This window comes from Tiliqua scincoides, chromosome 1 (assembly GCF_035046505.1).
Source record: "Tiliqua scincoides isolate rTilSci1 chromosome 1, rTilSci1.hap2, whole genome shotgun sequence".
NCBI lineage: Eukaryota > Metazoa > Chordata > Lepidosauria > Squamata > Scincidae > Tiliqua > Tiliqua scincoides.
The window spans coordinates 93,657,126-93,680,729 of record NC_089821.1 but is presented as its reverse complement, the minus strand read 5'-3'; the positions used below and the strand labels follow the sequence as shown (position 1 = coordinate 93,680,729).

Sequence of the window (23,604 nt, the reverse complement as noted above, 5' to 3'; positions counted from 1 at the left end):
CGTAGCTGTTTCTACGTGCACCTAAGGACCCCTCTCATGTAAGATTTCCTTTTTTGTTCTTACTCCCACAGTTGCTTAGAGTAATTTTACTACATGGAACTCATGTAAGCCATTTTCGGAATCCGTTCACTGCTTCCTCTCCTCGAAGTAGTGCCACACTACATACTACATGCTACAAGTGCACCTGTACAGTATTTTTCCCCATGTGTAGAAAAAGTAGCTAGGGGGAAGGGGATGTGGAGATTGACAGCCCAATCCTATGCATGTCTACTCAGAAGTAAGTTCATCTTTAGGGGGAACCATATAAAAAATATTTTATTTCTCCCATAAAAAATGGTTTATAAATAAATAAATAAATAAATAAATAAATAAATAAATAAATAAATGATTAACAAGTTGTGAGTTCCTGCACCTTTTCTTTTACAAAAAAAGCTCTGCTCAAGAGTGATACAAGAGCAGGGATATAAGTGCATACATACACACATACATAACATTCTTTGTAGATGCTTCACAACTACAACCATTGTAATGGTAAGTCTCCATTGTCTCCATTGTATGGCTAGTTGTGTCTTTCTATCCAGGCTAATTGATGTACCTGAGCAATATGGCTGCCTTGGGCTCCTGATCACAAATCAGTTCTGTCCAGACTAAAAAAGTTATTTTATAATCCAAAAGCTGAAAAATATTCATAGAAAAATTAAAAGAGCCTTATTGTCAGAATGCATAATGCTTCTTAATAACAAAAGTATTGGCTTTCTTGACTTACAGAAGAAGTTATGTTCTTCCAAGAGCTACATACACATGAACTAGGAGGTTCAGCAGCAGCAATTTTCAGCATTGACAAAGCATACCTTCCACACAGTGAAACTGCCACGGCTGATGCTTATATAAATCCTGGTTTCTAATGCAAGGTGAGTCACCACTTTTGTAAATCAAGACAGATGACACTAGTAACATGTGAGCCAGTCCACGGGGATTACATATTTAAAGCCCAATGCAATCCTGATCCTTATCTACCTCAGTCAATGCTATCCTGTTGGGTAATATTTAAACATTTTCGAATGGAAGACTAATGCTATTTTGCTATTTTGAGTCACATGAGTCGAGTCCGAGTCACAAAAACATGCGTGTTTTGCTGACTTGTGTACACTCGAGTCAGGTGTGTTACTGACTTGGGCACTAACTTAAGTTTCAGTCACTGACTCGGATATGAATTCCCTCATGTGCAGACTTGAGTCTGTGTCTGGGTGTGCTTGCTTACTTTGTTTGGCAAGTGAAACACCTCATGGGGCCATAATTAAGACTGGGTGAGCAGCAGCAGGAAAATTCCAGCTAGGAAGCAGGAAAGGGTTAATGTTTTGCATTGAGCAGGAAATGGGGGCAGGGAGGCAGAAGCAGGCTCTGTGGTCCATCTCTGAAGGAACTGGTGATCATTGGATGAAGGAAGGGTGGTCTTTTTTATTTGGATAATGGAGGGTAGACAGAGGAGCCCAAGGGACTGAGCCTTAAAACTGGCTGGACAAGCCCAGGGAGGGGGAAAACAGGAGTCAGGGAAGCCAGGAAGTGGTTCCTCATGGTTCAGGCCATTGTTACCTGGGAAGAAGAAGCTGCCTCATTGAATGACAGGCAATGGGACTACTTCTGAGTAGAGCTGCAAAGGACTGGGTCATACTCTTAACATAAGCCTCACAGCTGCTGCCATGTGACCCTTCTGCTTGCTGCTTCTGCCCCCTCCTGCCTTGCTGAGCTTGGATGACTCCCAGTCCCTTTTGGTTCGTGCCCTGGCGAGTCTGACCCTGGCATGCCTGACCCAAAAAACTCTGACTTGAGTCAAAATGACTGGGGAATTTGGGGGGGGGCGAGTCAGCAAAGGGTGCCTGCTAGGACTCATGCACGAGTAGAATTCAGAGGAGGGCGGATACTCAGGACTCAACTCAAGTCTCGCTGTGGTGCCAAGTCCCCAACCCTCCTATTTTGATACCTTGGTGGCTTAATAGATTTCCATACTTTTTCCCCCCAAACCACAAGTCAAAAGCAAACAAAATGTCAGAGTAATATAAAACTTCTTCCCCTGACCTAAACTATTTTATTTTTCAAACACCCATCTTAGAGGTAATAAAATAAAACCATATCCTTCCAAAGATTAGTTCTGACACACTCGTCAAAATCACTTGCTCCAAAATCCTATTATGAAATCAAAAATAGTACGTAAAGATACTAAAAAAAGTGTGCTTAGTTGCAGATAAGTGCAACCTGCTGATTTCTTAAGAAAAAATAAAATGCAGAATTTCTTGTAATTGGTTTTCATATTATCCTGAATTCTAGGGTACTACTTAATCACCATTAAAAATTTCCAGAACTTTTAAAGTCATGAACTGATTCCCTCACCCCAAGTTAAACTTTTAGGAACAGACTAGAACAAACTTACCAAATGCAAACTTTATGAACCACGTTATTAAGAATATTTATATACTGCTTTTCAACAAAGAAGTTCATGAACAGGTATACAGAGAGAATCAAATATCTAAATGACTCTCTGGTCTAAAAGGGTTCACAATCTTTAAAAGTGCAGAAGAATACCACAACAGCCACTAAAAAAAGACACTGCTGGGGTGAAGAGGGACAGTTACTCTTCCCATGAAATCCATGCATTTATGAACATGAAATCAACTGAGCCAAAACCAGCCTTGTTGGTGTGCAACAACTATTAGTCCTGGTTATACATCTGCATTTCAATCCACATTCAATCTCATCTTGCAGTTTTATGGGACATAAAGGTAAAAACTTCAATGCAAATACTGATGAACATCCAGAGCAGCACTGATTATGTTGAACTTTGCACACAAAATTGTACTACTGTCAAAGCTAATACAGGTGTATCCCTGCATCCACGGGGATTCTATTCTGGAATACACCATGGTTAAGTGAAACTGCTGATATGGGTGAACACCTCCCCCCTCTCCAGAGGCCAGCAGAGTCTACGGGTGTCAGACTGAGCCCTAGAGGTAAAAAAAAAGTCACTTCTGATTTCTTCATGAAACAGGAAGTTTCCTGCCTTATAAGGCATTAAAAACGTTCTGAGAAGTGACTTTTTTTACCTCTAGGCTCAGTACAAGCCCGGTAGAGGCCATGTCCGTCTGTCCATCTAGGGCCTCTGCTGATTTCAGAGGACCCTTCAGAGGCGAAGGAAGTGGAGCTCCCCTCGCCTTCGGAGTGGGTACGTGCAGGGGGTGCAAGCAGGAGGCCTGAAAATGAAATTTTTGCGACTCCCTTTTGAAGAAAGGCAACAGAATACACATTTAAAAACAGAATTCTCAAGAACTTTTAGACATATTTGCAGCTAAAAGGAAACATACCTGCTTCAGGGCTTGTTTGATTGCAACTGCTCACAATGCTGTTTGGTATCACTGGAGTGGAGGGTGCTTGCATTCGTGGCTGAGTTGGGTTCAGATGTAATGTATTTCCTAAAGCCATTCCAGACTGGTTGAGCACCCCACAATTCCCACTGGCTTGCATCTGATTTATTAAGCCTGCAAGATGGTTGTTTGGGCCAGGGCTTGTGCCATGGCCAAAGTTAGTGTTTGAATTCTGGCAGGGCATACTTTCCCCTCTTAAAGGTAAATTCTGTGCTAAAGAATTCTGAAGAGTGTTGGAGTTCATATTAGTGTCTGTAAAATGCAGTTGGTTAGTAGAGCAAGGCATAACAGTATTTGAGCTCCCACAACCAGAAGTACTATTGCTGCTCATATGAGAACTTTGACAGCTCATGGACTGCAGTAACTGGGACATAGAAGTGATGGGAAATGAACCTTGGTTCTGCTTTCTTATCAAGTCAGGCCCAGATTTAGGAGCTCCAGAACTATCCGACTGAGACTGCCGAAGCCAACTCAACACTGTAGCGGTTGGTGGTTTTCTTTTCCTCAAAGGGTCTTTTTGTTGAGACATCAGTTTATCTCTTAGTGCTGCTCGACCACTTTGCCCTTCACTTGATGGGAGAAGCATGTTGGCAGTAGGAGGAAACATGGTATTTAAAGTGCTATGTCCATCACTGCTGCCACCACTGGCAACAGTTCCAGAATTGCTACTGCTGTTGCTATTGTTACCAGCAAGTTTATTTTGATTTGCTAGCTGTGCTTTGGCTGCTGCTGAGAGTAAACTACTAGCTGGAAAGGAGGCAGCATTGTGCTGGTTCAAGATCTGATTTAAAGGCATTCCCAGCAAGCCAGGCTGACTTTTTATAGGCCCATTTCCAGCCGATGCAGATGGAAAGGCTGCATTGCTTGGAGGATTTAATACATTGCTCATTCCAGCAATCAGTGGGTTAGGGATGTCCTTATACTGATGGAGGCCATCAGTCTTGGTAGAGGGACTTGATGGCATGGATGGTCTAGGAGACCCAATTGTTGACCTTGGAGATCGAGGTGGAACTTTAATATTACTACAAGTTGACTGTGGTCCTACTGGAGGCATCATGAAATTTCCATGATCAGATGACGTGGAAGATGAACGTGATCTTTGGGGCGAAGCCTCAATCCTGCCAATGCCAGATCCCATCATATGAACTGGTGATGTTACTGGTGAAGGAGAGAGAGAGGTTGAAGCCGAGTGCTGTACTCTTTGCATGTGACTTCCATGGTTTGTGTGGCCAGGTTTTACAGTTGGCAAAGGAAGATTACTTGGCAGAGGGACAACAGCTGGAGGCATGCTTACATTCATCACAGGTACCTGAGAGTGGATGTTTGAGTGATAAGTACTTGGATTAATGATAACAGGATTCTGATTCACCGGTTTGCTAGGAATGGGGTCAAGAATGCCAAGTGGATCTTTTTCTGATGTTAATGGCTTTTTCTGAAGAGCACAAGAAGGTGGTGGAGGAGGAGGTGGAGGACCTTGAGGTGGTTTGTGGTGAAACATTGCTCGTGGCATTTCCATACTAGCTGTAAAATTACACATGGGCTTTTTCATTACTGGACTTTTTGTGGTCAGGGTTGGGGATAGAGGTATATTAGTCCTTCCAGCCATTGCACATGATGACTGCACAGGAGAACCATGGAGCATTACTGAAGGCGGGGATAGAGGAGTTCTATTCATGTGTACAGGACTAGAGTTGGGTGCTCCATGAAAGCTGGAATTATTCCTTGTGAAAATATCTGGACTTCCAAGTGGGTCTGTCCGAGGCGAGATTGAGCCATCTCCATATATCTGAGATCCTGATGATGCTGGACTAGGCATTCCTCCATGACTGCCTCTGTATGGAGACTTCTGTCCATGTTCATTACTACCCAATCTCTGCCTAGGATAGACAGAATGAAGTTCTTGTTGCTGGCTTCCAGTCATCTCTTGCACATACAACCTGCCCATGGCATTTGAGGCCCCCATCATCAGCTTGAAAGGAGTCTTACAATCTGGCATCACAGAATTTGTAATTCCTTCGTGGGATTTATTCCTCACTGACCTTGGAGTTGCTGCTCGTGAAGGTACAATTGGAGTTGCACCTGATTGAGAGAACCAGAGAGTTACTGTCTTTAAAGTAAATGAGACATATTGCAATACAGTCAAAATCATTTCTCTGATTTGAAAAAAACATGAGTACTGCACATGCAAGTAGTTATAAAATCCTATAAAATGTCAATAGTCTTATTCAGGAATTCAGGAGTGGGGTAGGCTCTAAACTATCTTGTCACTGTCATAGCATGAAAGTTGGACAACTTCCGGGCCTGATTGCTGTTGTACTGCTGTGTTAACTGGAGGGCAATTCCAGCCCTGCATGGAACACTAAATGCCAAGGGGGTCTACCTGACCCAGTAAAACTGCAGATGCTGGCCAGGCTCTCAGCCTGAACAATTCATTTCTTGGGTGCAGTTTGAATTGCTCATCAACTAGTTTCCTGTTTGATTCCCTGTGGAACTGTCATCACCAGTCTCCAACAAACCCTCTTCTTCACATGCTGTGAAACCTTAAATATTAATCATCACATATTTTCTTTTGTTAAGGATGCTAGCTTTCCTCTTCAACAACCATGGGTCTTTTAGGACATCTGTCCAAATCCAAACATGGCTGTCCATGATCAGCCAAAATATGATCTTAAGACAGTCATGTACTACATGGGAAAATTAGGATAAGCCAATTGGGTTATCCTACATATATTAAAGTCACCAATGACTCAAGGACAGGAATCTAATGTTTTAAGTCAAAGGTACTAAACCATCAGGAATTTTTTGCAAATGCAGGTAGCCTCTGCCCTTTTGAGTCTTGTAGGATATAGCATTAGTTCCTAGCCCAGCAGGCTAAGGCAAGGCCAAATAGAACAGATGAAGATAAGAAGGTTGGGCACCACTAAGTTAAGTGTATATATGGCTGGACATTCAGCCTTCAGCTGAATGGTGCCAGAATTTCAGCCTTTTACCAAGATACTGAAGTTCAAGCGGACCCCGCCATAGCACGGGAACAACGCTAGGAAGAAGAGACCAAGATACTGAAGTTCCACACTGCTTTATATACCATGTCAGTCATCCAGCTCAGAACTGTGTATACTTACTAGTAGTAGCCCTTCATAGCCAGAGGCAAAAGTATTTCCCTGATGAGCTACACAACATCTTTGCAACTGGAAATCCCAAAGACTGATTCTGATATCTCTTACATGCAAAGCATGTGCTCTGACACTGAACTACAACTATGATTCTAGATCTAGAAACAAGGGCAAGACATATGACTAATATGGTGAAGTACAATAACTCTGAAAAATTTACCACATACAGGATGCTATTTAACCTGCCCATGACACACCTGGTCTACTATTGCTACAATGCAGGATTTTATGCTACCAGAGTTTGCATTTTTTACATTTTGGTACACCAGCCTTTATAATCAGCTGATTATCCACAGAACAGTCACATAATTCCAAAAACAGGCATGTCAACATTAAACCTTGTGAAAAAATGCTACTTACTTGTTCCACCCCCAGGACTAGTTAGAACTAGTGAGGGATGCGGTGCTTCCATGCTTTTGTGAAGTGTAGCCACCGCAATAATTTTTCGCTTATGGTTGCATAGCTTAGTGACATCTTCATCTGCTTTAACATCTTCAGCTGTTCTTTGTGTCACAGTAACTCCAGGATCAAAATTAAATACCTTAAAAATAATGCCAGAATGTTACAAATAACACCTTTATTGTTGAATCTCTAAAACCTAATTAAGTTACAATTAGGTTTTGCTTATTTTCTAATACAGGGGGGCCCCCATATCTGCAAATCCCATATCTGCGGATTCAATTATCCATTGATTGGGACTGCCCCCCCCCCGCCAGTGTGCTCACCTCTGGAAAGAAGTCTGAGCTTCAGGCGAGGCCAAGGAAGTCTGCTGGCCTCTGCTGGGATCAGACTGAGCAGTATAGATCAAAATGTGTGACTTCTGATTTCACGGAGAAGTGACATTTTTAAGTCCTCCAGGTCTTCCCCAGGCCTCCCGATGCCTTATAAGGCATTAAAAAGTCACTTCCAATTTCTCCGTGTTTTGAGCTATACAGCTCAGTCTGAGCCCAGCAGAAGTCAGGGACAAATGTCCCTGGCCTCTGCTGAGCTCAGACTCCTCTCCAGAGGCAAGGGGATGGAGTTAAACATGCCTCCAGAGGATGGGGGAGCAGCCCAAGGCTGCAGGGATAGGCATTTGCCCCTATCCATGGTTTCAGGTATCCACAGGGGATTCAGGAATGAAACGCCTGCAGATAAAGGGGCACGCCTATAGTTTGTTACATAATTGGCACTTCTGTAGATTTTGACCCTCTGTAAATGTACTAGAGACCAATTTTCCAACAGTCTGAGCTGCTCTTCCAGAGTATGATGCCTTCACACCAACAGTCTCCATAAAATTCTAGTGGTTCATACTGTGGTGATTGGAACCTTGCTTTTTTATGCTTACTAAAGGGTTTGGACCTCTTTTGCCTCGTCTCACTGTGCTCCTTTATTCACCATTCTGCTCCTTTATTCACCCTTCTGGTAAGCAATTTCTGGGGTAAGGTGATTCACATAGTTAGCTATTAGTCAATAAGAGGGAACATGTGAAAGAGCTCTTCAGGGAAGTTTAATAAGGCAATGGACCCATGAGGTGTATTTTAAGGCCATGTTAAAGAAAGAAGGAAATTTGGAGAGGCTGGTAGAAAACACAGTTTCACTGCTGAGAGAGTTTCTGTGTACACAGATACAGGTAGATAGATGGGTAGATAGGGTCCATCATTGTTAAAACCAAGAAGACACCAGATAAATGTTAATACAGTATTTAACTTCATTCTGGTGATATTTCAGTATTTGCATACCACGGTTTACTCTGTATTGTAATGGCCTTGCATATACATCATAGATCTCTCTATACATCTTAAGCTTATGTATACATAGGTTTGCCTTCATTTCCCATTTAAAAGGGAACTTTACATGATGATGGTTGTGAATTTTCTTCAATCTTCATTACAATTGTGGGTTGTATCCTAAAAAAGACTGGATTCTCAGCTTCCACAGAAATGAATAGGACTTGTTAGTCACAGCTAACATGTCTCAGGGCGCAATTCTAACCCCTTATGTAAGTGCTTTCCAGCACTGGCATAGCTGTGCCAATGGGACGTGTGCTCCATCCTGTAGTTGGGTGTCACTCATGGAGGTCTCCTCAAAGTAAGGGGATGTTTGTTTCCTTACCTCAGAGCTGCATTGCCCTTATGTCAGTGCTGGAAAGTACTCACATAAGGGGTTAGGATTGCACACTCATTTATTTAAAATATAAAGTTCATAATCCATAACTGAAAATTCCCAACAATATCACCCAAACACCAACACACACAGTTAACCAACTTCAGTAGTTCTTAGAACTTCCTTTCTTAGGAAACAGCACATGGGAACAACACATGGGAAATAAGTTGTATATTTCAACTGTAAAAATAAATAAATAAAAATCCAAATCTTTAATTTACTGTACTTTCTCCATGGTCTCCTAAGTTCCATAACTTGCTTAAAAAACTGTGCCCTTTTATCCTTCTTCAAAATAATGGCTTTTAAAATTGTATCCACTGAATTAGAGATTAAACCTTGAAACCCCCTAATTTACATCAAGTAAACATTTCTGGCAGGAACTGGAAGGCATTTAGCTCAATATATTATTTTTATATTCAGAGGCATCCAATTTTACCTTGGGAAGGATGAGAGGACATTCTAAACCACACTTGCATGTTCCATCAGTCAGAAGGTATGTTTTAACCTGCTCCAAACAGGACAATAAAGACCCACTAGGACTGAAAGAATAAGACAATATAGCAAATATATATTAATATATTTAAATACTTTAAACAATTTAGGCAGCAGCTTAGAAAAAACAAACAAAAATATAACTGTATAGTATACCCCCAAAGTTACAGGTAAACTGTGACTTTGGTTTCTAACTCAATCTAACAATAATACATGCATATTTCAATTTATGCATTGGTTATATACCTAGAAAATTAAGTGCATATCGAAAACACATTAATTGAAACTCAAAATAACCACTTTCCCAAAATAACCACTGGGATTGGTATGGGTTAGATAAAAAGTCACAGAACACTCACACTGACAACTGATGACTTCTGCTTTCCCAAGATGGTATGAGGGGAAGGTTTGAAGTGGGAGGTGAGTGGGAGTGGTTACTGATGTCAATGGCAGAGAAAGTAACAAGGGAAAACAAAGATTCTGGCAAAGAAACTGAAAAAGTAGTAAAGTGCACAGCTTAGTCCTAGACCCTCTTGTCAGTTAACCTGAAAAAAAAACACCACTTGCAGCTTCTGTTTCATACTGTAAGATGCTCCCCTCTCTCAGAGTAGGTGGCAGAAGTCACTCTCACTTTTCCCCCTCTCCCCACTCAGAAGAGAGCCTCCCTTTGTTATCTTCCCTGGCTCTTATCTCTAAGCAGGTAGGCCAGGCCATTACAGGAGAAGACAGACTGTCCCTCTTTCTGGCCCTTCTCCCTTCTCTGACCCTTGGCACTTTAGGCAATAGTCCCCTGAGTCTGAAACCCCTGCTTCTGAATGCCACATCAGTGAATAATAAAACCTTCCTAGTCCAGGATTAAATCCAGGATGAGGGTCCACTGGGTTTGAGTGCCTTCATGTTATGTTGGAGGGGTGAGACAGAATAGGAATTCTGTTGGTGTACTGCCTGCCGTGCTGCCCAACATTCTCCTGCCTGAGCTGACCAGGATGATCTTGGATGTGGTGTTGGAGTGCCCTCGTCTATTAGTGCGGGGGGACGTCAACATTCAAGCTGAGGTCCCTGAGACACCTGCAGATCAGGACTTCCTGGCTGCCATGGCAACCGTGGGTCTGTCTCAGACAATATCTGCCCCAACACATGATGGACCTGGTGTTTACTGCCGGGCAGGTTGACAGAGATCTGGATGTGGAGGAGATTAAGATCACTCCTTTGACATGGACGTGATTTAGGCTTATCGCAGTTTTTCACCTCTGCAGCAGTGGGGGACTGAACTGTATTGTCCACCCCCGGAGGTTGATGGATCCAGATGGATTCCTGAGGGCTCTGGGGGATTTCCCTGTTACTAGAGCTGGTGGCTCTGACACTCCGGTTAATCTCTGGAATCGGGAGAGATCCCTGGATGAGATCGTTCCTGAGCAGCTCAGAGTAAGAGCAGCTCCTTGGTTTTCCAGGTGCTGCAGACGATGAAGTGGCAGGGCAGACACCTGGAGTGACAGTGGTGAAAGACTTGTGCCAAGTCTGACCGCGCATAGGCTAGAGCTAATCTCAGAGCCTATTCTGTGGCGGTGGCAGCAGCAAAAAGATAATACTTCTCTGCTGCCATCACATCCATGAAGAATCATCCAGTTGAGTTCTTCCATGTGGTCTATGGCCTACTCTATCTGTCCCCCCCATTGATGGGGAGAAGCACATGGAGGCTCGCTGTGACGAGTTTGCAAAGCACTTCGTGGACAAGTTAGATTAGATTCAGCACGACTTGGATGCCACAAGGAGTATGTAGTAATGTCCCTCTGGCATCTGTCTATTCCATCTTGTGGGATTCTTTTTAGTTGGTAGAACCTGAGGATGGGGACAGGATTCTCTGGAATGTGAGGTCATCTTCTTGCCCACTTGACCCTTGCCTGGCTTGGCTAATTAGATCTACCCAGGAAGGCCTAGTCGAGTGGACAGGGGTGGTGAATGCATCTCTGAGGAAGGGGATGTTGCTGCTGACCTTGAAGCAGGCGGTGGTTTGCCCCCTCCTGAAGAAACCCACTAATCTGAACAACTTTTGGTTGGTATCAAATATGCCTTTTGGGCAAGGTGTGATTGAGTGAGTGGTGGCATCCCAGCTCCAGAGGGTCCTGGAGGAAGCTGATTATCTAGATCAATTTCAGTCTGGCTTCAGATCGGGGTTTGGGACAGAGACTGCCTTGGTCACCTTGGTGGATTATCTGTGCTAGAGAATGGACAGGCGAAGTGCATCCCTGTTAGTCCTATTGGACCTCTCAGAGGCCTTTGACACCATCGACCATGGGGTCCTGGATCAGTTGGTTGAGTTGGGGCTTGGAGGCACTGTTTTGCAGTGGTTCCGCTCCTTCCTGGTTGACAGATCCTAGAAGGTGGTTTTAGGGGATGCTTGTTCAGCATCCTGGCTTCTTAGGCGTGGGGTGCCACAAGGGTCCATTTATTCCCCATGCTGTTCAACATCTACATGAAGCCACTTGGAGAGGTCTTCTGGAGGTTTGGGGTAGAATGCCATCAGTACCAGCTCTTTCTCTCCTTTCCTCCTGATTCTGAGTGGGCAGTCAAAGTTCTGGATCATTGTCTGGAGGCAGTTGGGGGCTGGATGTGGGTGAACAAGTTGAGATTAAATCCTGATAAGTTAGAGGTTTTCTTGGTCCAGAAATCCACGACTCAGGTATTGGACTATCAGCCTGCTCTGAATGGGGTTGCACTCCATCTGAAGGAGTGGGTCTGCAGCTTGGGGGTGCTTCTGGATCCTCAGCTGCTCCTGGATTCCCAGGTGGCAGCTGTGGCCAGGGGAGCCTTTGCTCAGCTTCAGCTGATTTGCCAGCTGTGACCATACTTGGATCGCTCAGACTTGGCCACAGTGACCCATGCTCTAGTGATATCTAGATTAGATTACTTAAACGCACTCTACGTGGGGCTGCCTCTGAAGATGGTTAGGAAACTGTAACTAGTGCAGAATGCAGATGCCCGTGTGGTTGCTGAGGCTTGCTGGTTCGATTGTTGGGCCGTTGTTTCAATTACTACAACTGGCTTCTGTTTTGTTTCCAGGCTGAATTCAAAGTGCTAGTTTTGACTTTAAAGCCCTATACGTTTCGGTTCCAGGGTATTTGAGGGACCACCTCCTTCCATATAATCCTACCCATCCTCTCAGGTCATCAGTGGGGCCCTTCTAACTGTACCACCACCAGTAAAGATGAGGAGGATGGCGGCAAGAAATAGGGCCTTCTCGGTGGTGGCACCCCATCTGTGGAATTCCCCGCTCTGAAACTGAGAACTCCCTCTCTGGAGTCCTTTCAGCGGGGTCTCAAGACCTTTTTATTTAGAAAGCTTTGAAATGCTGACATGGGGGGGGGGGATTATTATATGTTAATAATGAAACATCTTTTAATTTGTATCCAATCGTGTTTTATTGTTTTTGTGGTTTTAATTGTTTTAATGTTTTTAGCACTGTTTTTAGTGTATTTAAATATTATTGTAAGCTGCCTTGAGGACCCTTAAGTGGGGTAGAAAGGCGGGATATAAATCCCTTAAATAAATAAATCAAGCAGGTTTACAAGATGTGCAGCCACAGTTGCCTCAGAAGCTCTGTAACCACACATTATCTCTTATCTTCTAGCTTTAGGTGAGATTCCTCCCCCCACACAGGAAGCTGCCAGCATCTAAGAGCATCTAATTTTAGCAACTAATTAGCAGCTAATTAACCATGTTATTTTAGAAATAACCCCATGCAAATTGCACTTCCGTTATTAATTTGTAAACCACATTATTTCAAAAACATGCAAAGAAAGAGCGTGTTAACCAAGAGCTGCCTATATACAGAGGGACTTTGAGCTACCATTAAGTCTTTCAAGCTAGAGGGCTTGCTACAGACACCACACTATATGAAGAGACTACAATACAAAATTCTCCATTTCACATAATAAAGGAAACAAGAAAACAAATGGAACAACTGCAGGCTCATATACTAGGATAGCAGTTTTTACTCAGGCTGTTTCTAACCTGATTGCAGGAGCTTCCTACACACAAATGCTTCACCAATAGAGGTAGGCTAAAACAACCAACTCAAAAATCCAGTTTGGGAATCCAACGTCCAGTTGTTTATACTCTAATGGACAGGAGCGGGTTTCATCACAATATTGCTGACATACACAAAACAGTTCTTTAACAATATGCCTTCCTTTATAACTGTCTATGGGTAATCATATTACTTTTTGAAGAGATGTGTTGGCTTGACTGCAAGCACTTGAACAAAAGGAGCAACCACTAGATTAAGTCAGGGCAGGGTGAACCTCTCAAAGTTGTCTCTTTGGGGACATGCTTGAACTAGACACGTAAATGGTTTTATAACATTGTGTCTTAAGGACCAAAGTAACTTTAAAGTGAACAATGGGATGCACCCAAGCTCTCAGAAGTATACATGCTCCTGAACTTTCAGAAGTATATATGGGCATGCTCCTACACACACTTTACCAAATAAAGAGATGGAAATATAATCACATATACAAAGGCCAACATATAAGTCTTTTTCAACTCTGGCAGAGTTTCGTTGGACAAGCACAGAGCAATTACAAGGAAGTGGGTATCTTGGAATGGAATGGAGTACCTTCAACCTCTTGAGACATGCACCAGTGCATGGGTCTACAAATTTTGGCTGCCACGATTCCACCAATATCTGTCACCACAGTTCCACCCCCAACTCATGTGAGGAGAAAGCTCTTGTTTCTTATGTTATGTTGAGCTTCAGAGGCACTAAGTGCCACTGAAGGGCAGTGTAAGGATAGGAGAATTATTCACATGCCTTCCCAGCTCCAACTTCTGGTGGCAGGCAGGTTGAACTCTACTTGGGAAGTGCTTGGAACATCTCTAAAATGCAGCACAACTGCAGAGGTGCTCCCCTCTCTGCCCAACTTCTGGTTTGGCAGAAGGGAAAGGGGTTCATCACAACTGAACTTTAACTCTTAAGAAGTCAAAATGTGGCCGTCCCAATCCACAGCGACAACTGAAGAAGTAGTAAAGGACTGTAAAAAAGCAGAGGGGAACTGATTTGGCCAAAGGCCTTACCTTTCTCAACTGTGACACTGCATGTACGTTTTATCCTGACTTTATCTCCACTGTGACAAAGCAGTGGCCAAAGGAAAAAAATAACAAGCACATGGATTCCTCACATCTGTAACTAAAAATCCCACACAGCTAGGTTGCATAATCTCATATCACATCCTTGCGTATGCAAAACAGCTTACATTCTGAGCCAATGGAATACTTTTTTGTTGCAAATGTGGACAACCTCTGGGTATTTCAGATATACAACATGGAATACCTAATTTTTAGGAGTGCTTCATATTTTTGTGAGCCTTTACTCTTGTAGATTTGGCTTTAAAAAAATTACGTACACTTGTTCCTTTCTTACTGATGCTACATACAGTAGCTTAGCTAGAGAGAGCTGGTGTGGCAAGTAAGCAGGTGCCATAATGTGCTATGTAAACAGCCCCTCCCACTTGCTGTAAGAGCCATTTGGGGCAGCAACAACAACATGCAGTCTCCATGTTGCTGTTGCTGTCCTGAATGGCTCTGATGGTAAGTGGGAGAGGTCGCTTACATGGAGTGTTGCAGCACCTGCTATACTTATCATGTTGCTACCCCTGGCTACACTACTGGCTATACATCAACTGCAAGTCTGTTGCTCTTCAGGACAAATAAAACTGAAGGATTGTTGAAGAGAAAGAAGATGGTGTCCACTGCTGAACTGAAGCCTTGGAAGGCTTTGCATGTTTATCAACCAGTAGCTCCATCCAAATATTCTGGAATTATGGCTGGGGTACCTGCCTCAAGTTTTGCACATAAAAACAGAGAGGGTGCATGTGCAGACATGCATGTAACAAAAACAGATTCTGAATTTTTAGTGAGTGTCCCAAGTGGCAGGGCCTAGGAGAGGGGAATAAAGGGGGTAATTTGTACCTGGGCCCAGGGTCAGAAAGGGGGCCCAGGAGTCAAAGGAGGGGACCCAGAAAGTTCTTGGGATCTTACATTTTCCTTTCTCACCCGAATTTGCTGCCTGCGCATGATGCTGGGGGCACAACCATGGGCACGTAGTGGCAACTGCTGCTGCAAGCCATACACCCTGGGCCCAAGAATGCATCCATGACCCTGCTTAACAGTGTCCTATCTGGGAAGAAACTGGTCTGCTACAGTAGCTCTTTGGCTTGTGTATCTGATAACCATGAAGGAGTGTATAGAAACTCAGGGACACAGCTGTAGGATTACAGCTGCTGCAGAAGTTTGTTTTGGTGCACATAACACACTGTCCATCTAGTATGAGCCTAACTATGATAATGGTAATTTTCTGCAATGGATTTTCTATATTTCAAAGATTTTAGTGAGACTTAGGAGTGTGTTTGTTTTTCCATATTACTTTATCTAGTTACCAACATCGCATGGTCAGGTAGACCTGGGCTCTGCATCAAGAAGCCTGGTAGATCTGAGTTCCAAAGATGATTCTGGCTGTCAGCACCTTCCCTCTGCCCTATTTTGCTCCCTGTTCTGCCTGCCCTCATTGCCTTTCTCCCCCCTTGGCAAGGGTCCGAAAAGCAACTTTGTACCTCCAGATAAAATTCCTCTTAGAGGCCCTGGCAAGTGGCTCAGCCTCTGGTGTTAGCTATGACACGAATTGCTGAGATAGATCATAGTTAGTATATTTTAACTCCCCACCCCCATTAACACAACCACCAGAAGCAGAATACTATTCAATACATGTTGCATTTTGGAACAACCATGAAAGTAAAAAGCTAAGGAAACATTCAAGAATTTTCATTTTGAAATTTATACAATCGAGGGAAATAAAGGGCCTTATTATTGATGACAATATAGTCAAGGAAAAAACTTATTTAAGTGGCAAGGTTGGGTTGAACCACATGATTAGAATAATCAAAGAAAGAAACCAGAAAAATGCAAAATACAGCAATGCACAAACTTGATATTGAGTAATATCTTTTCATTTTATTCTCAAAATATTTAAAATGTGCAATATACGATGTGGCCCTCATACTGAAAAGTTTGGAGACTCCTGGTTTAGGTAAAAATATCTATCTTATTTTCATATTTCCATGTGTCATGTGGTGGTTAGGTAAGTGGCCTCAATTTGTTTTATTTTGGGGAAATACCAAGTTAAGGCGAACCGTATACTAAAATGGGGCTTGTGTCACTGAATGCCTGGGGGTGGGGGAGCGGGGAGTTGAGGAAGTATTTGATACTGAGAGCCCAATGCATTTTATAGCCATGAATTCTCCAGAAGCATTATCCTTGCACTGGAATATATTGTCATGTGAGACATGATTTACTCTTTTCCATCTCTTCTTCATTTTCTCTTTTGCCATCAAGACATTTAACTTGTAGTCTCTCATTTTCACCTCTAACCTTTTCTACACAATAATTTAAAGCAAGATGAAGAAGCATATACAGTACTCTCTTTACCTCATGCACATGCATTTCTAACCAGCTGACAGTGACAACATTCACAGTTCTTATCCCAACTAAATAGAATACTGCCATGGTTACAACCCTACCTAAATAGGACTACTAAATAAACACACTTCCTGAAAGGGGACAAGAGAGTTTTAGAAAGAACACATGAACAAGCATAAGGCCATAATGGAAAAAAACAGTTTCAATTTAGTATTGCTAATCTATACTACATAGAGTCTACAGAAGCTAACATTCAGATTTCGAGCTATCATTTTTCATTTAAGAATTCCAGCTTAACCTAATATGCATTCTAAGCAAATCAACGTGAACATTCTGATCTTTATTATGCAGCGGTTTGAATCATTGTTTGATATTCAGCATATCTAAGATAAAGAATAACAATTTACTTCAGAGTTTGCTGCACTCTCTGTGTTCAAAATATTATCTTCCTCTGAGGCACTATGAAAAACAATATAAAAAATAAAAATAATAGACTAATACAAAGCAAGTAATGTAAATAATGTAATAAAAATATACATAACTTAATTATATGAATAAAAATGCACAGACAGTTTCTTTTTGAGCATCTTTTGTTTTAGTTTTGTATTCACAATTTTTAATTGTTATTACACCACTTCATGGTGCCACTGAGAAAGCTATAGTTGAAGTAAAATGGGAATACCACACTTCATAACAAAAATGTGTTTGGACACCAGTCTGAAACTTTCCCTTTATTTCAGTTTTTTTTTCAAGTAAATTTAAATGCAATCCCAGGGTGGGGAGTTTGTTGGAGAAAACTGTTTCGATTACACGTGAAGACAGTGTATTTTACTGTACACCTCTGCATGAAAATCTCCTTGCCCATGTAAGATTAGCACATTAGGGATCCAGTCTAGCCTGTCTCCCTGATCTTATATTTTTCTTTTCACAGGAAGCAATTGATATAAAGACAGGATACAAATGTGTAATCCATGACCTGCAGTACTAAATACTGCAATACGCAGAGGCAACTGCTTGCAACATAATCCAGTGTGTGGTGGCACATGGTTTGGATTGAAGTGCTTCGTAAGTTCTAGTCTACTTCCCTACCTGAAATGCTACAATCTCATGAATGCTATGTCACATAATTTAAGTACATGTGGTAGAGTCAATGCCTTTCAGTGCTGGAGGATGAGAAATTAGCTATAATGACAGCTTGCCCAGAATTAATCAAGTAGTAATTATGAGAAATCCAATATGCATGCTGAGAAATGCTTACCTAATATACAGAACTCCACTTGGATCCACTTGCCGTTGCCAGCCAACCGGAACTTGTACTGCAGGCAAGCCCCCATCCTTGTCCCCACTGTCACACTCCTTGCCTCCATTCATTTTTCTGATTCTGTTTATGACTCTTCAAAGATATCAACAGTAAGATGATATCCTTATTTTATATGTCATCATGGCCTTCAGAAGGCAGCCACACAGCACAGCTATTCCCAGTTTGTACAAAGTGCATTGGGAAGCTCTGGCTCACTTTGGAACCAAGTCTCTAAGGTCTGCCATTTTTTCCCTTGGCAGGTCAGTTGCCCATTCTGATCAATGATAAATATGAAATGCTTTATTCCTTATGTAGGCATAAGGATAACCTAAATGGGTAAAAATGAATGTTTCCAACTTGGGGAAATCATAATCCATCAATGCTCCGTTACGGGCCAGGAAGAAAGAAAAATGTTTATTCTTTGTTCAGTGGCATGACTCTGAGCTTGACATTTGCCTAAGGTAGTTTGTATTTTGAGCTAAGTCCCATTTTTGCAGATGTGTATTGCAGTCAAGACTTCCAAGCATTAAAACTTTATAGTGCACATTCTTTTTCTTTTCTCATTCTCCTCCATTCATTGTCCAAGGTACGGCTAGACGATTCTTGCAATTCTCTCATGATGATATAGATCCAATATGAAAATCTGAGGGAGAGAATACACAAGCAGCTAAGTAAATATTACCATACCATGACAATTCTGCATACTACCTTCTATTTTTGTCAGTCTACCAATACCCAAAGCCAACCGTTTCTGAGATGCACAGGAGAGGGAGAAATTAAGAAAGTGTATCCGCTGTCCCCCTCCTTTGGTCTCACAGAACTCTGGATCCAAAGTAATTCAAGGGAAAGGTTAGGAGAGGACAGAATGCTCATTGTGCTGATAGCAGCTTTCTCAGGGTCATCTCATTCCTCGTAAGTCCCAATTTTACAGTAATGGGGGATCCTGGACTCAGGGGAAGATGGGAAAGGCAAGATTGCTATAATCAGCCAAGGTGAAGTCAGAGATATTTCTTTTAGGGCAAGGAGAAACAGAAAGCAAGATTGCAAACCTATAACTATATCCTAGCCATGTCTATTCTGGAGTATTTACATGTTAAACATGATTAATTCTTAAGAAAGCATGCACAAGATGGCAAACTTACTCAAATTAAGCCAATGTGAAAAAACTCGGGTGTAGAAAAATTTTAAAAATGTAGAAGCTGAATCCAAAAGTTACAGTGGCTGCTGAAGTGCTTTCCCTTCTCCTTGAGTACACACAAGTGATTACAAAGAGTAAGGACTTAGCAGCCTTATTTATAGGGGCCACTAGAGGCAACTGTTACTGCATGTTTGGCCAGCCAAATGTTATTATAATTTTTAAAGCAGAGCTTGGCAGGAAAGCAGTAGAAACTGAAAAGGAAAGCAATAGGGTGTTGTAAAATGCTCAAAACCAGTTGAGTTAGCAGAGCTGCAATTCTGACTGTCAGAATTAAATGCATGGTTGCCGTGGTAACTGTTTTTGTGGAACTGTGCCATTTTAGAACACATTGAACAAATACAAATGGGTGCAAAACCTGCTGCCCCTGCATGGCACCCTGAACCCAAGCAGGATTTCTCACCCCAAAAGCAAGACATTCAAGTAGGAAGATCACAATTTGGTGCCCAAGCTATGTGTGTGTGTGGTAGTAGTGGTGTGTTTGAAAGCCTATAGCAAATAATTCTGATTTCCTCCAGCATGGACCAACTGTACTCCAATACAGGGGACTAGATCTCTTCAGGCATCTCTAATGCATTTACTTGTGCTTGGTGATAATAATAATATGTATTATTTCTTAAGTGCCTAAACAACATACTACACAAAAGTATAAATAATGATGGCAAGCCCCTGTCCACAATCTAAGCAAGCAGACACATTGCTTAGAAAACTAGGGTGAAGAGGGAAAGATTGTGTGTTACTTGGTGGGCACCTCATACAGTATACACCAAATCCTCACCAGTCAGCTCCCTGGTAGCGGAAAGCTTCATTTTCAGCCTCAGCTTGGCACCACTTAAATGAAGCATACAATTTTCATTTTGGCATGCTCTAACATGCTGTGCTGCACCAGGTAACCAGCACAGACTTCTGCTTTTGATACAGCTGGTTGGGACACAGAGAAAAGAAATGGAAGTACAACAGAGTTCCATGACAAACACAGGGAAATCAATGTATATACACCTTGGCTACTCACTAGTGGAGCAGCAAGCAAGCAACTCCATAGGTACATATCTCATGCAGATTTAGAGGACTCACTCACCACAATTACACAACATGTATGCACACAAAAAAGAAAAGGATTCTAGTGTGACAGTGTTTATTTAGGTGAAAAGATAGACAAAGGCCTTGAGGGACATTTATCAAACAGATAATGAAATACAGCTTTGTTCTTCAATAACTGCCCAGGGTTAGAAATTATTTAGCATATGGACTTACCTGCATTGGGTATGTTGCTCAGTCCTTCAGTTATGAACAACTTACATCCTATTACCAAATTTCTAGCTTCCTGTTAACGTTCTGGCTGTGGCTCTCTAGCGTTCAGCTTGCCTGTCTTCCTATAAGTTTGCCTCCTTACAGCATTCTGTTAAGGAAGAAGCATGCCTGCTTGGCGCCACAGAAAAAAAATGAAGGTAATGGGCATGGGGGGGCGCAGTGATAGGATTCCCTCTTATCTGCGGTTTCTGTATCTGCAGGGGGGCTTAGAACATACCTCCTGTGAATACGGCGATGATGGTGACTGTACTGCTAAGGGAGTCCAGATTTAGCATCTTGTCCACGCTCATAGCCAGCAAATGTAAAGGTAACCAAATGCATTTGTACAATAACACAATCCTGTGAAATTTTCTTGAAATTAATGACTTACAATAAGAGACTACTTTTTCCATGATTATCACTTATTTCCATGAATAAAGACACTATGGGTGCAATCCTAACACGCCCTTGTGCTGGCCCAGGAGTGTTGCAAAAGTGACATAAAGCAATTTTGTGCCACTCGTTGGGGAGATAGGCCGGCGCACAGATGTGCTCTGGCCTCCCTGCGGTGACGCGGGCCCCAGAGAAAGGGTGAGTTGTGTCAGCTAAGCTCAGCCAACACAGGTCTGGGGGGGGCACAAGGAGGGCGGGAAGGAGGCATTTCGGGGCAGGGGAGGGTGGGTGGCAAGTGTTCCTGGGGGTGGGCAGAGAGTGGGAGGCAAGGTCAGGATCTGACGGTTATGCACGATCCTAACCCTGTTCCTGGGTGGCCCGGGGCAGTCCTGGGCTGCTCAGATTTGCACTACCTCATGAGGTGGCGCAGATCCAAGTAGCTCCATTGGGGCTGCTGCTGCTTTAAACAGGGGAAGGGGAAGCGATTCCCCTTGCCCCTGACTGAGCCACTTTCAGCCCCAATCCTGTCTTAGATGCAACCCAGGCCTGTTGGCCTGCCTGCTCAAGAGTAGGTTAGGATTGTGCTACACATTAATAAAGACGTTCCAGTTAAATCTATCATATGGACAACGTGCAGTGAAATGTTTAAATTGTATAGTGAAACCAACAAAAACAGACAAGGAAAAATGGTAGCCTTCATCTTAATCAGTTCCAAAAACTAAAGGATGTTTGGTGCCAATATCTAAATGCTTTAAAAGAGGCACCCATGAGAATTATAGAAGAAGAAAAATATATGTATGCTTCCAACTGACAGCTTACTACTTATGATGTTTCTGAGACATTATAAGAGGTCTCTGACAATATGCTGTGGCCTGCTTGAAATTCCCAAACTATCCTTTGAAGTATCAAAATGCAACATAATTTTGAAACTCCAGAAAAATAGTAATTCAGGTAAAAATTATTTATTCCAAAACAATCAATGCATGGTCTATATCAGGGGTGTCCAAAGTTTTTGGCAGGAGGGCCATATTGTCTATCTGACACTGTGTCAGGGGCTGGGGGGGGGGAAAGAATTAATTTACATTTAAAATTTGAAAAAATTTACATACGTTTACATAAATGAATATATTAAAGATGAACTTATATGAATGAATGAAGATTTTGCAATAGCTCAAGGCCTATAAAAGGCCTTGCACAAAGCAAGGCTGGTCTTTCCTTTCCTGCCGCTGCTGCATCACAGATGCGAAACAACAAGCAGTGGAGGAAGCCCTCATCCCACAGCTCACGCAAGAGGTCAAACGATCACCATCACGTTAAGAGCAATTGCGTTGGGTCAGTGTGGGCTCCAACGAATCTCCAGAGGGTCAGAGGGTCATTGGAGACTGGGGGCTCCCTGAGGGTCGCACTGAGAGGCCTCGAGGACCGCAAGTGGCCCCAGGGCTGGGGTTTGGGCACCCCTGGTCTATATCAACAAAATTCTTGATTTGGGTTAGGGTAGGTGGGTAGGCTTACCTTCTTTGTCCACCCCAACATAGGATGATCATATTTCACTTTTCATACTTAAACAGAATGTAAAAGTTAAGTGTTAAGATAATTACACACATGCTCACATACACACGTGGCAATCTAAAGAGCAGTTTCCACATAGCACGTGGGAGTTTGCATACCCATAGGTATGTGCTATTAAAATAAAATGCATGGTTGTCAGGAACTTGATCTACCCTTTGAGTAAGCATTCACAGGATTGCTGTAAAACTTACTCATCATGATTCGGGAGGGGGGCTTATTCCCAAGCAAGTGTACATAACGTAGAATTTCAGTCTTAGGCTCCAATCTTGCATTGCATCTCTGCATGAGGTCAGGGAGAAACTCCTGTTCCCATCCCAATCTGGAGCTAGACGGGGCAGGGGAACAAGTTCCAATGGAGAGCAGAGAGAGTGCCTATACATTTAACAATTGTACAGTATAAAAAAAAGAGGGCAGTTTGACAGTGTGTTACACCCTTCCCTGTCCAGCTGGACCTATCAAAATTCCCTCTTCTCTACAGTGGTTAAAGGCATAGGCACTCTGTTCTCCATTGGATCTAGTCACCCTGGATAGGGGTAAGTAACCATTCTGGAGCACCTAATCCACCTATAGTCTCAATGACCAGCTTCAGTTTCCCCCTCTGGTACCAGAGGGAGAGGCTAGAGTTTTTTTTGGTGCTTGACGGAAGAGGTGCTCATGTGCATCGGTAATTCTGGAGCCAGAACAGGCAGTCCTACCCTCTTTGTCTACTGGTCGGGAATCTTTCTTGTCCTACTGGTCAGGTATTGTCCTTCTAAGGGCAATTGTGGGGACAATCCCACTCCTTCTAATTTCAAGGAGGGAGATGTTGAGACTCCTCTAATCAACCTCAATGCAATAAGTACAAATATGGAACTCTGTTTAGAAAACAAGCCAAGGCTTACTTGAACATATGGGAAGTTATTTGCATTCTGCCCATTACACAGAAACTTTAAGATATGTACATCATTATACGCAAATTTAAAATGTTGATATCTGTTTGGCATGCCAATAATGAATCTCCTTCCAAGAAGTCAGTGAGAGGTTTTTGCAGGATTGCTACTTGAGAAGCTTAAGTATATACACACTAGAAAAGGTATCACAAGTTCACCATGAGCTCATCAGTATCAAGATCAATACATACAAAGCCAGTTTATTATACTCTTGTCACCTCCAGGCTATAAT

At 42.5% G+C, this 23,604-nt stretch overlaps 1 protein-coding gene across 5 annotated transcripts in view; it reads right to left on the bottom strand.

The window, feature by feature from the left end:
* Positions 1-23,604, bottom strand: part of MBD5 (methyl-CpG binding domain protein 5) — a 139,656-nt gene that overhangs the window by 31,157 nt on the left and 84,895 nt on the right. For all 5 annotated transcript variants that reach the window (XM_066611943.1, XM_066611946.1, XM_066611944.1 and 2 more), the window contains 4 exons: positions 17,955-18,639; positions 9,171-9,273; positions 6,950-7,130; positions 3,357-5,495 (listed from right to left, as the gene is read on the bottom strand). In XM_066611943.1, the coding sequence (XP_066468040.1) occupies positions 3,357-5,495; positions 6,950-7,130; positions 9,171-9,273; positions 17,955-18,067 (2,536 nt within the window). In that variant the 5' untranslated portion in view covers positions 18,068-18,639. The remainder of the gene's footprint in view (positions 1-3,356; positions 5,496-6,949; positions 7,131-9,170; positions 9,274-17,954; positions 18,640-23,604) is intronic.